This window comes from Erithacus rubecula (assembly GCF_903797595.1).
Source record: "Erithacus rubecula genome assembly, chromosome: 8".
In the NCBI taxonomy this organism is placed as follows: domain Eukaryota; kingdom Metazoa; phylum Chordata; class Aves; order Passeriformes; family Muscicapidae; genus Erithacus; species Erithacus rubecula.
The window spans coordinates 20,846,962-20,861,365 of NC_136659.1; the positions used below are offsets into that span (position 1 = coordinate 20,846,962).

Here is a 14,404-nt window from a genome sequence, read left to right on the forward strand (position 1 = left end):
TGATGAAACAACTCTCTGGTCTGCTTTGATTCAAGGGAGAAAACAATGACTCACGTATTTTAATTTCAGCCTGGTAATTTTACAGGCACATAACAAATAGTAAATAATCATCTTGATTTTCTTATAGGTAAAATCAATCTTTTCCCTAAAATGAAAGTATGTTGAATGTGTCAAGGAAATCAAAGTTAAATGTTCTCCAGGTTACAGATGAGGCAGGGAGTTTTCAAAGGTCACAGAAGAATCAATCCTAAAGGCAGAGTGGTTTATATAGTTACACATTATTAGCTCATGCCCTATTTCTGCAAATGAAGCTACTAATGGGAATCCTTAACAAGCACATTTCACTGGTCTTGGATCAGATCTCAGGTCATCCCCAAGGATAATTTTCAAGTTGATAAGGAATTATCTGAAAAGCATATTCATCAAAATGAGATGAGGAGTCCAGATCTGTAACAGCCACCAGGGTGGTAATGCCACAGGATGCAAGCCAGAGTCAGAGCATTTGGTTAACTGCGTTAGCAGTGTCACTGACCTCTTCATTGCAGAGTCACAGTGAATTGTTTCTGCAGTAGCAGAAGGATGGCTCTGGCCCAGAGTGTAACTGGGACACTGCACAGGGTTATGACATTGCTGAGCAGCAAGGGCACTGAGTGATGCCATGTGTTAGGCTCAGGGGCAGCTGGGACATCCAGAGCCTTAAATCCTGCACTTGTCTCCTCAACATCTCCTGCAGGGATGAGTCCCAGCCCAGAGCAGCATCCAAGTGCCCCAGGGCTGGGACCTGAGGGATTTCCTACAGACACAGGCTCATCTCTGCACACCCTCTGAGTGGGTCTCAGAAGCAGTCCCCAGCAGTACTGTGGATAATATTTTATATGACAGTATGGCAGCCTGAGAACATACATCCCCACCTAGGCCTATCCAATTTGTAGCCCTAAAAGCACTTATGCAAAATACGACAATATTACACTTTGATACTGCTAACAAGTCTTCCTGGTGCATGGAATGTGCCTTCCAGAATTTTCTCTAAATGTCCAAAGGAGAAATTGATAAATTGCTACATACAAAGAAACCTGAAACCATGACCCACCTCTTTCTCAGCATCTTCCAGTTTCTTTTTCTTGCTCTCAGGCATCAAATCATCTAACCAACTGAGCTCTCGCTTGGTAAAAAAGAAATCCATGAGTTTTCGGACAAATACCAAAGCTAGGACCTGCAAAGATATTAACTCAAACAATTAGGAAATTAGGCAAGTAAAACAGACAAATACACTTTTAGAGGAATGCTTCCAAAAGTTTGTAGACTAGTTTGTAGCGAGAATTTTATCCTTTAATTTGAATAAGCTAACAGCTGCTATTCCTTTGCTCAAATGAAGTATGGCTTGAATCAATCACTGAGGTCAGTAAATATCTCCTATATTCTATTAGTGAAATCATCAGAGAAATCACTTAAGAAGTGATCATCTTTATTTCTCTTAGGCTCCTCAGTTCAATAATCAATCTTCCTTAGTAACTGAATGTTCCTGCTGTAACAGGATTTAGTAATATTCCTTAAATAAAAAATATCAAATAAATTCTACTATTTTTTCTTTAAGAGAAGAATTTTCCCTAAGAGACTATAAATTGGGATATCCACACATAGGACTTAAAACAGAGATTAAATGTCAAATTTTTCATTGCTTAATACATTATAAATTGTCCTTGAACACAGAATCAATGCATTATTATAATTAACTGCCCAAAATTATTTTTCTTCATCAATAATTATCCACAAGTGAAAAGGGATTTTGAGATGAAATAAAAAAATTTCGTACCATCATAGGAAAGACAATGGCAGCTCTTGAAACCTTTATAATCCAGAGAAGCACAAGACAACTCAGCTGAATTATAGTGAAGAGATGGACTTTTCTAAGAGGAACATGCCTTAGATAAATAAAATCTGGCTGGTGCTTTGCAGGCATCCAGAATAACTTTATCCTGTCAAAAAGCTGCAAAACAAAATTTTAAAAGTTTGGATCAAAATGAGCTGTAGGGTCATCTATGCTGGCATTCACACACTGCCTAATAGATCCTGAATATCCAAAGAATCTGGCTTGTTATTCTAAAGGCAAAAACTACATAACACACAGAAGCACAGAAGAGACTTCCCCAGTTACAACCATAAACCTTTAATCTGGACTAGTCCAGCAGTGGCAAAGGATTTGTCTTCTCACCCACTGAGCCACCAGAGTACGAATAAGAAATGTTTTTTAAATGCTATTTAAGCAAGGTTTAATTAGTTCATGAGTCATACTTCAGTTCCTTTCCATTTTAATGCACATGTGTCTCCCTAGGTTGGATTGCAGATGTGCTGAGACATTGAATTCTGCTGAATTACATTCTATACAACCATACTGCAGAGAGTACCCTGTTCATTGGATGTTGCACACAAAGAAAGTGGTTACTTTGAAATAATACTGCTAATTGTGAGCTCTTAACTTCAGGCAAAGCCAGACTTCAGAGGAGTCATGAATCAGTTGAGAACCCAGCTGAAGGAAAGCTGGTTGGTCCTGTTGGGCATTTGCAGTGTCACACTGCTTGCCCAATACATCCTAGACTCGTTTTTCAACAACTGAGCTCTGCCTCCTTTAGCACATAAAAAGCTGCTCACAGAGGGACCTCTGCAGTCTTTTATTTCCTGTGAATCAACCATTTCTCTTTTACTTCACCAGACACTTTATTCCAGGCTGTTTTCTTCTCCATATTTCACTTTATTCACAAAACCAGAAACAGAAAAGGAAAAAAAAGGAAGAAAAAAGAAGGAACAAATGCCAGAAAGCTGACTGCCATGCTGCTAGCAATGTATGTGAGGGGTTCCTATTTTTCAGGCCTATTTGGCTCTATACTGACCTGAGACATTTGTGTCATGGCACACCCATAACAGTGATACACCAATTCTCCCTGCATGGATGAGCCATGCTATATTCACACAGCCTTCAGCAATGTCAAGTTTTGAAAATTTTTATTGAGCATGTGCAAACTGCATTTTTTTAAAGGCTTACAATTTGGCCAGATTTGAGCAGATTTCTTTTTCACAGAAACAGCAAAAAGCACATCCTCCCACAAAACCCATCTTATCAAATCTCCATTCCTTGTCCCAGCATGGGGGAGGGAGATAAGGAGGGGGATGCTATCACTTTTCCAAGTAAAGATAGCCAGATTCCAGCATCCTTAAAAACACTCCTCAATAGTGTAGTGTGTTTTCTTCTACCCCTGTTCTGAGAAACAGTTGAACCATATTAAATTGAAAGTGTTTAAACCTTAGTAAAAGCAAAACTGCACTTCTGATTATATCAACCCAAAGCAAAAGAGATAGGGAGTTATAAAAGTCTCTAAATAGAGACTACCAGACAAAAAAGAAAGTTCCAGCTTTGCTTATAAATAACAATCAAATATCATGAAGAAAACAATCAGAAATTTTATTTTCTTTTTGTATTTGACCTTTTGCACAGTGTAACTTGTGTTTTCACCGTGTGATTGTTCTTTCTCAATTGTCTCAGAAAGTGTGTCGATGCCTCGTGGGCTGAAGGATTTGGCACTGTGCCATTTATGCTGCAGAGAGCCAGGAGAAACAGAACCCAGCACAGCCCTAACCTGAATGCTGCAATGCCTGGCTCCTGCCAGCTACTCCTGCTTAAGGCACTGCAGGAATGCTGCCCTTCCACTAGACTTGACCCTTCATCCCTGAAGTACTGTGGCTTGCAACAGTTTCTCCTCCCTGCCTGGAGTGTTTATTTGTACAGGGAAGACCTCCAAAATTTCACTTGTGGTAGTTTTAGGGCAAATTAGTCCAAAAGGCAAAGTTCAAGATAAGTGCAGCCCTGCAAAGGAACTGGGAAAAGGCAGTGTGGAAGCAAGTGAATGGAGAGGCAGCAGAGAGAGAAGAGCCCCTGGTAGTTATTACTCAGTTTTTAGGCTCAGCAAAACTCCCTTGATAACAGGAGAGAACAGAAAAACCAGCACTGAAAAAATAGGGGAAAAAATGGAGCATATTACCTAAAGGGAATACTCCAGAGAGAATCTATTTTCCTTTTTAAGTCATTTTCAAAAATTTAAAGTTGGCAGCATTCCTTTGGGATTATACACAAAAGCTAATACAATAATATAATAAGAACAGCTATATTTTATATAAAAAGCATCATCAATAACATAGTCATCATAAATCAATTTTACCTGAATTCCCTTTAGAGATGAAGCACCCATGTAAAGAAACACTCCATAAAGTACTGGCATAGGAATAAACTGCACAAACAAGCAGAGAAAGGGAAGAACATATTAAATACTACTTAACAATTTTAAATGCTTCTAGAAAGACATTCAAAACAGTTGAAATACAAAGTGCCATATGCCTGCATTAATCAGACAAGTTGTAAATTCAGTCACTCAATTATAAATTAATAATGTCTCTCAGAGTATAAAGCAAAAGAAGAATTTGGCTCTGTATATTTATTTTCCTCTCATGGCCAGCTATTACAATATACTTAATTCCCTATTAATAAAATTAACGGAACTACACAAAAACATGAAAGCCCTAATTTATGCTTAAATTCTTTACTTTAAAGACTGCTCAGAAAAATGTTCAAGAATCACAAAATACTTCTTACTGCTAAAAGCAGTATTTTGTGCTATAAGCATTTTAAAATGGATGAATCATTCTATGGAATGATTTCTTTTTTTTTTTTTTTTAAGAGACTATTTTAAATGTTCAGGTTCTCAGCATACACTGTGTAGGTAAATGAGTATGTCCATAGTTAAGAATCTGTTAGAAACACTAAATATACAAAATCTGTGTGTTTTCAAAGTGAAGGCTTTATGTATACATAATAATACTGCTGGCAAGTACAAGTTCTAAGAGCTTATTGCCCTCACTGCATCAATATGCAAGACTAAGTTCTGGTTTTGCTAAAGCCAGTGCTAAAACTCTCCCTGATTTCACAGAGGCCAGATAATACTTTAAAAACTGCTAAGTGTATACATGGTGGTATATATAACTAGACACCCTTTTTCAGAGCACTGGTGAGCTGTGTTGAGTATTCAGGAAGCATGAGATAATTTTCATGTTCATTTTCAAGAAACAAACCATAGAACTTCTCTTGCAACTGTGAAAATATTTTAAAATTACTCGGAAAGCACAAAATGTTTTTAAATTATCTAAATAAATTTTAAATTGGTGTAGCAAGACTCTTTCATGATAATTTGTCACAGGCCCAAAATATTCACAAAGTGTTACTCTTCATCTGTTATAGCTCAATGGCAGAATTCCCTTTGACTTCAGTCAGGCCATATTTCCATTACAAGTTTTTTATTTAAAAAAATGCTGGAAGTCCCTAGGCACTTTATTAAGCAAAATTAGAATTCCACTTTAGACTCCCAAGGTGTAACATTATGCTAGTTAGTAATGTGCCTGGAAAGAGCATTCATTAAATAACACAGTAACAACTGTTATTGTTGAAATATTCAAGAGAAATATTCAGTGCAGTGTTCTTTAACTTTCCCCTACTTCCCCAAATTACCTTTAGAATACTTGTCAAAAAGACAGATGAGCCCATAAGGACAAAAATCATGAGCCCTGTGACTCTCTGCTCCCGGATTCCAAGAAATTTTGGCTGCTCCCCTGGAGCGGAGCACTCTGATTCCAGTTTTAAGCTGTTCACATGGGAAATAGAGAGGACAGTGGCTGCAACAAACCACGGCAATCCCATAATAGAGCACACACCAAGCATCACTGCCACCATGAGCAGGTCGAGGTGGTATCCACATCCTTTCTGTTAAAAAAAGTAAGGATGGAGAGAAGATGTAAAATGACATCTGAATTAAGGAGAACGCTGCTGGCAGGCATTCCTAATGAACAGCTAGAGACAATTAAAATTTGAGACTTAGCTTCCTTCTATGTGCTATCCAGGTTGGGTCAGTGGGGATGGCACACTGGTTATCCAAGGGGAATTTGTACTAATTCACACTCAAGGTACTAATTTGTACATTTGTACTAATTCAATGCTCAGTGCTACTGGACTGCTTCCAGTTAGGAGTTCAGTGTACCACAAACCCACTCTACGGTGGCCACCAAGCAGCTTTCCTGCTTGTAAAATGGATACTGCTAAGACACTGGAAAATACATACATTTTCTGAATGATAACAGATATACCTGTATGATATTTTGTGTGGGAAACAGTAAGCAGAATATCCAGCTGCACTGCCAATTTCCCACTGCACTAATCTTAGTAGACCCTCCATCCCTTCTTACAAAGAGGCAGAAAAGTAAGTATTTTTATTGGTCCCTACATAAAAATCCATAACACTTGCTAAGTCAAGTTTATGCTAGAAAGGGCCATAAAACCACACTGATCCTTAAGTTTTTTAAGATGGTAAGCACATAATATACATTTTCACTAATATACTTTCAATCTTAGATAACAGCAGATAGCTAGAAAATAAGATACATCAAATTAAAATATAAAATCAGGTAATGGTTTACTGGTTTCCTTACTCAAACATAGCATCATAATATTCATAAGAAAAGTCATATAAAACCTTTGGATTTGAATCACTTCTGAAGTGGTCAAATGCTACATAAATTTACCTACAGGTGGATAATGGTTTGCCTTTGTGCATAAAGCCCTTTGGTCGAATTTTAGATAAATTTAAAAACCTGCAGTTATGACCTTCACTTGAAAAAGAAAAATGCATCAAACTTGGTTCTATATATATCTGCCACCATAGCTGAGTGGGATATTACACTTCAATTTTAGCAAGTATCCAGGACCTCTTCACAGCTGCAAGCAGCAGCTCAAGCTATTTTCCTTTAAAAAGTCAGGTAGTTATCCATCTCCACAAAACTTTGCAAAATGGCAACAAATCCAGTGTCATGGTCTGGTGAAACAGTGATGTTCATGCAAACAATGTGAATATGTTGAACCATAATTTTGCCTGTAAACCCATGCAAATGCCTTTTGACATAAAAAAAGTAACTAAACTAAACTTGGAAGGATTTGCTACATAGACTGCCAAAAGCTGAAATGTGCACTATCCAGAATTTGCTATGGGAAGTATAAAAAAAGAGGGGAAAATGAGTTGGAAGCAAACAAATCATTTCTTTATGAAGACAACTTTTACTTCTAAAATGGGAAGCGTCTGGGTTTATGAAAATGTAAGCCACATATCAAAATGAAAATGCCATCTTATTTGCTTACATTATTTTAAAAGGGGGGAAAGTAAAGAAAATTAAGAGAATCAACTCCAGCAACCTTCCCTCACTCCCCAAAAGTGCTTATGAATCTTATCTCCAAGACACATCTTGACAAACTCAGAGATGTGTCAAACACAGATATTAGTTACAGGCACAATGCACTCAAAGAAAAGAGTTTAATTCTAAATCCTAACAGAGACACCTTTTTTTACCTTCTGACACATTTATGAGGAATGGATCTGCTAATGCATACAGAATCCGAGAGCATTTCCTCACATTCATACATGATCTGAGGAACCTGACATATGGGAAGAAAAGGAAGCATAGCAACAGGTGATGCTACACCAGACCCCAGCAAAACTAAAACGCAGCAAGACAAGGGGGCAGCCAGGAGGACCATCTGACTCCCAGATGCCAGTGCTGAAAAAACACATTCCAAAGCTTGGCAGCAAATTCCTGCATCTGTCAAGTTAACCACATGCAATGCTATGGATTGACATGAAGAGCCAGGCTGACAAAGAGGGCAAAAAAAGAACATATCAAATGTCACAATCATCCAAGAAGAGGCAATGCAAAGTGAAGGTTGCAAATGCATTTGCTAAAGCAACTTGGGATTGGATTGCTGCTTATTAAAAGTATGTCAAAAAAAAAGCCTAAGCTTGCTGCATATACATGTACAGAAACCTGCTGCTAGATTTTGCCCAACAGTTTTTCAGAGGGGTGATGTCCCTTTTTCTCTCTCCATCTGTAGGCAACTAAAGTGTTAGAGAACAGAGCAGGAAGTTGTCCTATGTTGTTTTAAGAACCCATTGTGCCTCTAGGGCTCAGTTTTATTCTTCTCCCTTCTTTAATATAGAAGGGCATTTAAAAAAAGGATGGGTAGAACCACAGAGAAAGATGAAGAGAGGATAAAAAAAATATTACAAAATAACCCCTAAGTACTTTTTTAAAATCCAATGCGGTAGAATAACACTCTCAGTACCTGAAGAGACAATTAATATTGTAGTATTTAAGGATATAATTAACTTGAAGGCATTTTAATTTTTGTTTAAGTGAATGAATCCTACTTCTACTAAAGCACAGAAGATAACACTTTCTTAATTCAGAATCTGTATTCCAAATGACATTCATGAAGTTTTCTGTATGGCAGTGGATCACTGACACAAGGCACAGGTACTACACAGAGCAACAAAGAAAAAAGCATAAAAATTAAATTTTAAAAGCATTAAATTTTAAAATTTTAATATATAACAAACTAGCATACTGAAGTAGATGGATGCACATTACATAATCTGAAGCAGAAAACAACAGTGAAAGTATAAATTTTGACTGAATACCTTTAGTTTGTGTTCTTTTCTATTGATAATGACAGCTGTGATCTGCTGGTCCATAAAGATAAGGATAGTACAAAGCAGGGCTGGAATTACAGCAGCTATCACTGTCCACCAAGGATTAGGCCCCAAAGGAGTAATAAACCAGCCACGATCATCTCTGGTGGGCTATAAAACAGTCATGCATGGCCAGTCAGAACTTTAAGGGTTATTTGCAATCCAATTTCACAAGAATACATACAAAACATTATTAGGATATTAATTCCTTTAAAACCAACCTATATAGAGCACTAAACTTCTTCTGATGCCAAAAGAAGAAATTACATATAATAAAATCATCTGGATTATTAGAGACTTGGTTGCACTTGATATGATAAACCCAAAATCTGAAGGAAGCCCCAGAACATTACAGTAGTCTAGGATTTGGGTGACTTGAGCCTTGTTAATCTCAGCAGAGATAACATTAGCAAGCAAGAAGGGGCCTGGTGGGAGAGGTTCACTTACATGATTCATGAATCAGAGAGGTTGCATAATACCTTGTGAACATAAAAATTTTAAAATAGTATCACTACTCCCTGATGATGATAATAAAAGATTATAAATCCATCATAGTGGATTACTTTGCAAAATGATAAAGCAGTGCAACTTATCAACAACTTACCTTAAAAGCATTTGGAACCTGAAGTTTTGGTGATGGAATTCCAATGGCATAGTCAATTAAAACCATGGACAAAATAGTGAGAAAGACAGCAAAATCGCTGACAACAGAGCGTACCTATGATTATTGAGAGAAATCACAATTTTAACTGAAACATTCAGGTATGATTTAAGATTTTTCTTCACTGTTCTAGTACAGCTTATAGCTTTAGTTTACAGCTAAAACCACACTTATTCTGATAAAGTTTCTAACAGAGGAAAGATGCACTGTCTACTTCACCAGCAGTTTACTGAATTTGCAATGCAGACAAAATTCCTACTTAGACATGACTAATGCCAAGTTGTGAGCTGAAGGAAAGGCACACACACACCTTTGTTGGGAAGTATCGGCTGGTTTTGAACTGCTTCAGTGTGGATGAGAGAGTCACTGTAGAAAAGAACAAGATGACAGACCAGAAGAGAACATCTGGAACATAAGGGCCATGGTGACCACAGGCTCTTCCAACAAACTCACCATGAAACTTTTTACATTCCTATCAGGGAGAGAAAAATAGTATTCTAAAAATTAACCATGTTTACACTAGCATTTTCTTTCCAATTTCTTTCCTAAATTGCAACCAAATTGTGTTACTAGAAATAGTAAAACAATTTCTAGATATTTATTCTTTTAAACCTCAAAATTCATTATGTCTGTATCTGGCCTGTGTGGAAAATTCTCAAAGTAATCTCTTTTTTAGCCCTATTAAATGACAAAGTTGCTAAGACATACCATAAATAAAGCCATTAATATACAAACAGGTTTTTTCCAAACTCAGCAAGTCCACTGATTTATTTTCTGTGTACAAATACAGATTTATGCTTACTAACACTCTCCAAGTGTGGAAAGCAAAGTTCAAAAGGCACAAAGAGAAAGGCTGCTCCTGCTGCATTCTCAAGAACTGCTTTTTTGTTTTCACTTCACAGGCCCAGCAATTGAAGAAAAAGCCATTTAGGATGTGTGGCAATGGCCTGAAAGGAGCCCAATACATTTAATACCACACGGGGGCAGCACACCCTGCAAATTGTCTTTCTCTTTAAAAAAGTTCTGATGAAATGCCAGAAAACTCAAAATCTTTAACATCAATTATATTTAATATAATTTATTATCAATAGGCAGATACAGCAGAAAGCATTTCCAGTACTTCTCCACTACTATTCTTACTTGTCTAAAATCATAAAGAGTAGGTCTAGAAATGTGAACTACCAGCTCTGGACTCACAATCCTTTCCTTCTCCTTCCCAATCCCTCCACACTTGAGAAAAATAAAATGCAGCACCCAGAATCAGGGATTCCAGGCAGAAATATTCTGCCAGATCAGGATCTTTTCATATTAAACCAAGTGTGTCCTTGGCTCATCAGACTCGCTGCACAGTATCACGTTTGGGAATCTTTGGGTTTGAACAAAGAGTGTCTTGGGAAAAAAAAATAATTGCTATGTGATTAGTGTGAGACAAAGGAGCACAAAGCTTTTTATACTGATATAGCAGTAAGCTTGGGATGAAGTTCATCATATGCTTCCTGAAGAGGACTTTGTCACCATCAAAATCCTTTTCATACTTGGTCCAAAATCCTTTGCTCACACTTGGCTTGTTTTGATAGCCAAAAAAAAAAAGTCATTGGGTTTTAAGAAAGAATGAGAATCCAGGTCTTCAGAAACTTGAAACATTTCAACTAGACACAAGAAATATATGAAGATATGAGAAGTAAAAGAGACAGAATGGGGTGAGTCTGACCAAATATTTACAGACAGCAATGTCTAATCTCTTACTGCAGTTCTCTAGAACAGAAGTTTCTTGATGATGCTTGCAAAAAATAAAGACACAAAAGTACAAAAGAAATCAGTTATTTCTTTGACAATGGGACTCATGGGAAAAGTTGGTCAGTTATACTGCTACCTATGTAAACTCAAGTTTTGGTAATAAGCTTTCACAGAAGTTTTTGAGGGTTTTATATAATGCAGCCAGTCTTTTGCATTTATAGTTAAAACAAAATCTGTTATTTTAAATCTCCTCAGTTGCAAATGTACTTTGAAAAACACTGTCAGAGATCTGAGAAAGTGAGAGGAGGAGTCTGCCCCTGCACAGATGCTCTTAAGAGTGTGCTGCAATTTTGAGAATATTCATTCTGGACTGCTGGAATCCCTCAGGCCAGCAGTTCTCAACTTTCTTTCTGCTGTTGCCACACCAACAGAGTCGAGGAGCAGTCCCTGCTCAGAGTAAGGCAGGGAAGCAAGACAGAGCAGCCATGAAGACAGCTCCTACTTAACATGAGCTCTTCTGCATTCCTTCCTTTGGGAAAAAAGAACAAAAGAACTGGACACAGTCCACTGGATGGGCTTTTAAGTGTTCCATTTGATTATACCTACAATTTAGTGAATGCAGCAATCTCTTCAGTCTGGTGTCTTTTGCACTCAATTCTCTTTGACTGTGTATTGAAATAATCCATTTGTGAGAAAAAGGGGTGGCCCAATCTCAACACAACACTTCAATTAAGTTGTAAATGTCTCTCTGAGGAAGGCAAACTTGAATTATATAAATCCTTTAAACATAGAAAAGTGTACTGTTAAACTTGCTACACATTCATGCAAGCCCCACTCAACTGCAGCTTTATCCTCTTCCTCCCCTGGGGAAAAACATTACAAAACTTATATAAGAAAAAGTGGTCACTGAAGAGAAAATGTTACAAAATTTGTCCCTATCCTCTTTTTTATAGCCTGAATTATTGCAAGAGTGTTTTAGGGGAAATAAATGCTTCTGATTCTTTCTACACAAGGGAACTTTGGTTTTGCCATCTGGCAGAATTTAGGACAAATTCATTGTCATTTGACATGTTTGACTTAGCCTCAGCCAAGCTCTTGTGCTAGTGTGTCAAGAAGGTTCCAAAGCAGGACATAAAATGCACACACTTGCTTTAACATGTACTATCAGAGGGTGCAAAATCTTACGAAAGGAGATAATGCTATAAAGTCCACGTTCATTTTTGTTAAGCATATTTTATTATTTATTTGAAGAAATATGAGCAGAAAAAATGGTATTTTTGATATATATATTTTTTTCCAGTAAGATGGACAGAATTATTTATGCCTATGCTTTTATTTATTAAGTTCCAAAATTTACTTACTGACACAGTTAGGTTCCCCCATGGCACATCAGATGCAGATATATTGTAGTCCTGCCAGTATTGTAAGGTCTTATTGCTCGGATGTTCTGGTTCCACACAATTGCATCTGAAAAGAAAATATTTTTCCTTAATAATAAAAGATATATCAGATATTAATCCAAATTATCAATGTTATGATTCATTTAAATTGTGCTACAATTGCATCTGAAAAGAAAATATTTTTCCTTAATAATAAAAGATATATCAGATATTAATGCAAATTATCAATGTTATGATTCATTTAAATTGTGCTCTGCACTGACAGATAATTTCAGTTGAAATGAATTCAGTAAATGAATGCTTTGAAGCAGTTTGTAGCTCAGTAGCTAGTGCTGTCACTAGAGTATCACTGGCTGTGAGGTGCATATGCATATATAGTACATAAGTGGCATATTCAAACCACTGATCACAGTAAGTTTTACCTCCTGTTTTCTTCCTTGCCTATTGATACTTCTGAGCACAGTTTGTAATCCTGAGAATATTCCGTTCCTATATCCCTTCTCTACATGGACATTAGATGCTATGTACAGTTCCAGGCTGATCCATTTCTCAAGTAACAACATCTCTGTATCATTTTTCTTTCCCAGATGGAGAAGTGCCTTTGCATGCAAAATTGCCCAGCTACCCCCCAGTCAATTGTCAGGGCTCTGAGTGCCAGGATCCCCAGCACCAAAGCCTCTCTGAACTCTGTGTCCCTTGTTTTTTCCTTTCCCCACAGCTGCTGTAAAAGCACACTTTTCATTTGAAATTGTGTATTTTAACACGCAAAGTGTGACGAGGCAGTGTAGGAGGACAATATTCCAAATAGGTAATTTAAAATCAAAATTAAGTCTTTAAAGCCTCTGAAGCAACTGTGGGAGGCTTTTTCTTTGACAAAGCCTTCAAAACATCTAGGATACTCTGTAGGATCCAAGATGTCAAATGCGCTTTGCAATACACTTTAAATTAATCCTACTTTAATAATCTATAGCACCCTCTAGCCTGCTAGTATTTTAATGTGCTTATGATGATTTTAAATAAATTGTGTACTCTCTGATAAAGTTTTCAGGAGTAGCTGGGGACAGGATAACATCTGACTATTGCGTGCAGAGCCAGCGAGCATAAATTGCATTACAGTTGTAGCAGAATATCAGTTTATCCACTTACCTACACCATCTATTTTCTATGTGGTTATTTATCTTTTCACAAAATGGCAGTACTCGTGTAGATTTGTATGATTTTCTATATATGAAATTCTACCATTTTCATCGTGAGGACACTGACATTCTATTTCAATTACAATACTATATATGTGACAACAGCTGCATTTAATACATAGACAGGGAAAGATGCAGGTTGTCATTGTGCAATTCTTTGCTTTTATTTTAAATGCAGCTATTTATAAAAGAAAGAGGAAACCCTTACAGCCCATGAAAAAAAAAAAAAAAAAAAAAAAAAAAAAAAAAAAAAGCAACTGCATTCAGGGAAGTGGAGGGCCTGAGCCAAAAGTGCTTGACTGGATCTTTCAAACATATTAACTGTACTTTGGATCAGGCCCTAAGTGCAGAATGAATGCGTGTTCAATGTGTAGTTCAAAGTATTTCAAAATGGGTTCAACGAAGCACATCACTACTAGTGAGCTACAGCAGCAGAATAAAGCCAACCACCAGTGTGGCTAAGTCATGTGCTGCAAGGGGGTACTGGATGTCCATGCAGCAATGCAGAGGTGGCTGTGGCAGGTCCCTGCTGTTTGCTGGAGCCCAGAGCTCCTGGCCCTGCCTGGTGCCCATCGCAGAGTGGCCGGAGCGGGAGCGGGGCCGTGGGGAGTGACTGCAGCCAGCCAGGGGGGCCTGGGCTGCTCACTCTGCCACTTCTCACTAGAAGGGAACACTGTGCCTGTCACCAGCACTACATGGGACAGCTACACTTGCTGCAAATTGCAAAATTACATTTCAAGGTTTGAGGAGCCAAAATTTCTCTTTCCTCAGAAACACGACTGTTGAAGGTATAGTTTA

General features: G+C 37.5%; 1 protein-coding gene across 13 annotated transcripts in view; it reads right to left on the reverse strand.

Moving 5' to 3' along the window:
- The window catches only part of SLC4A10 (solute carrier family 4 member 10), a 163,044-nt gene that overhangs the window by 9,511 nt on the left and 139,129 nt on the right, over positions 1-14,404 (reverse strand). For 12 of the 13 annotated variants that reach the window (XR_013774964.1, XR_013774965.1, XR_013774966.1 and 9 more), the window contains 8 exons: positions 12,372-12,477; positions 9,584-9,745; positions 9,217-9,330; positions 8,562-8,723; positions 5,552-5,803; positions 4,212-4,280; positions 1,814-1,987; positions 1,091-1,213 (listed from right to left, as the gene is read on the reverse strand). Coding sequence is in view for 10 of the 13 variants with exons in the window: in XM_079311588.1 (XP_079167714.1) it covers positions 1,091-1,213; positions 1,814-1,987; positions 4,212-4,280; positions 5,552-5,803; positions 8,562-8,723; positions 9,217-9,330; positions 9,584-9,745; positions 12,372-12,477 (1,162 nt within the window). In the remaining 3 variants the exon portion in view is untranslated. The remainder of the gene's footprint in view (positions 1-1,090; positions 1,214-1,813; positions 1,988-4,211; positions 4,281-5,551; positions 5,804-8,561; positions 8,724-9,216; positions 9,331-9,583; positions 9,746-12,371; positions 12,478-14,404) is intronic. The other variant, XM_079311581.1, reaches the window with a different exon arrangement.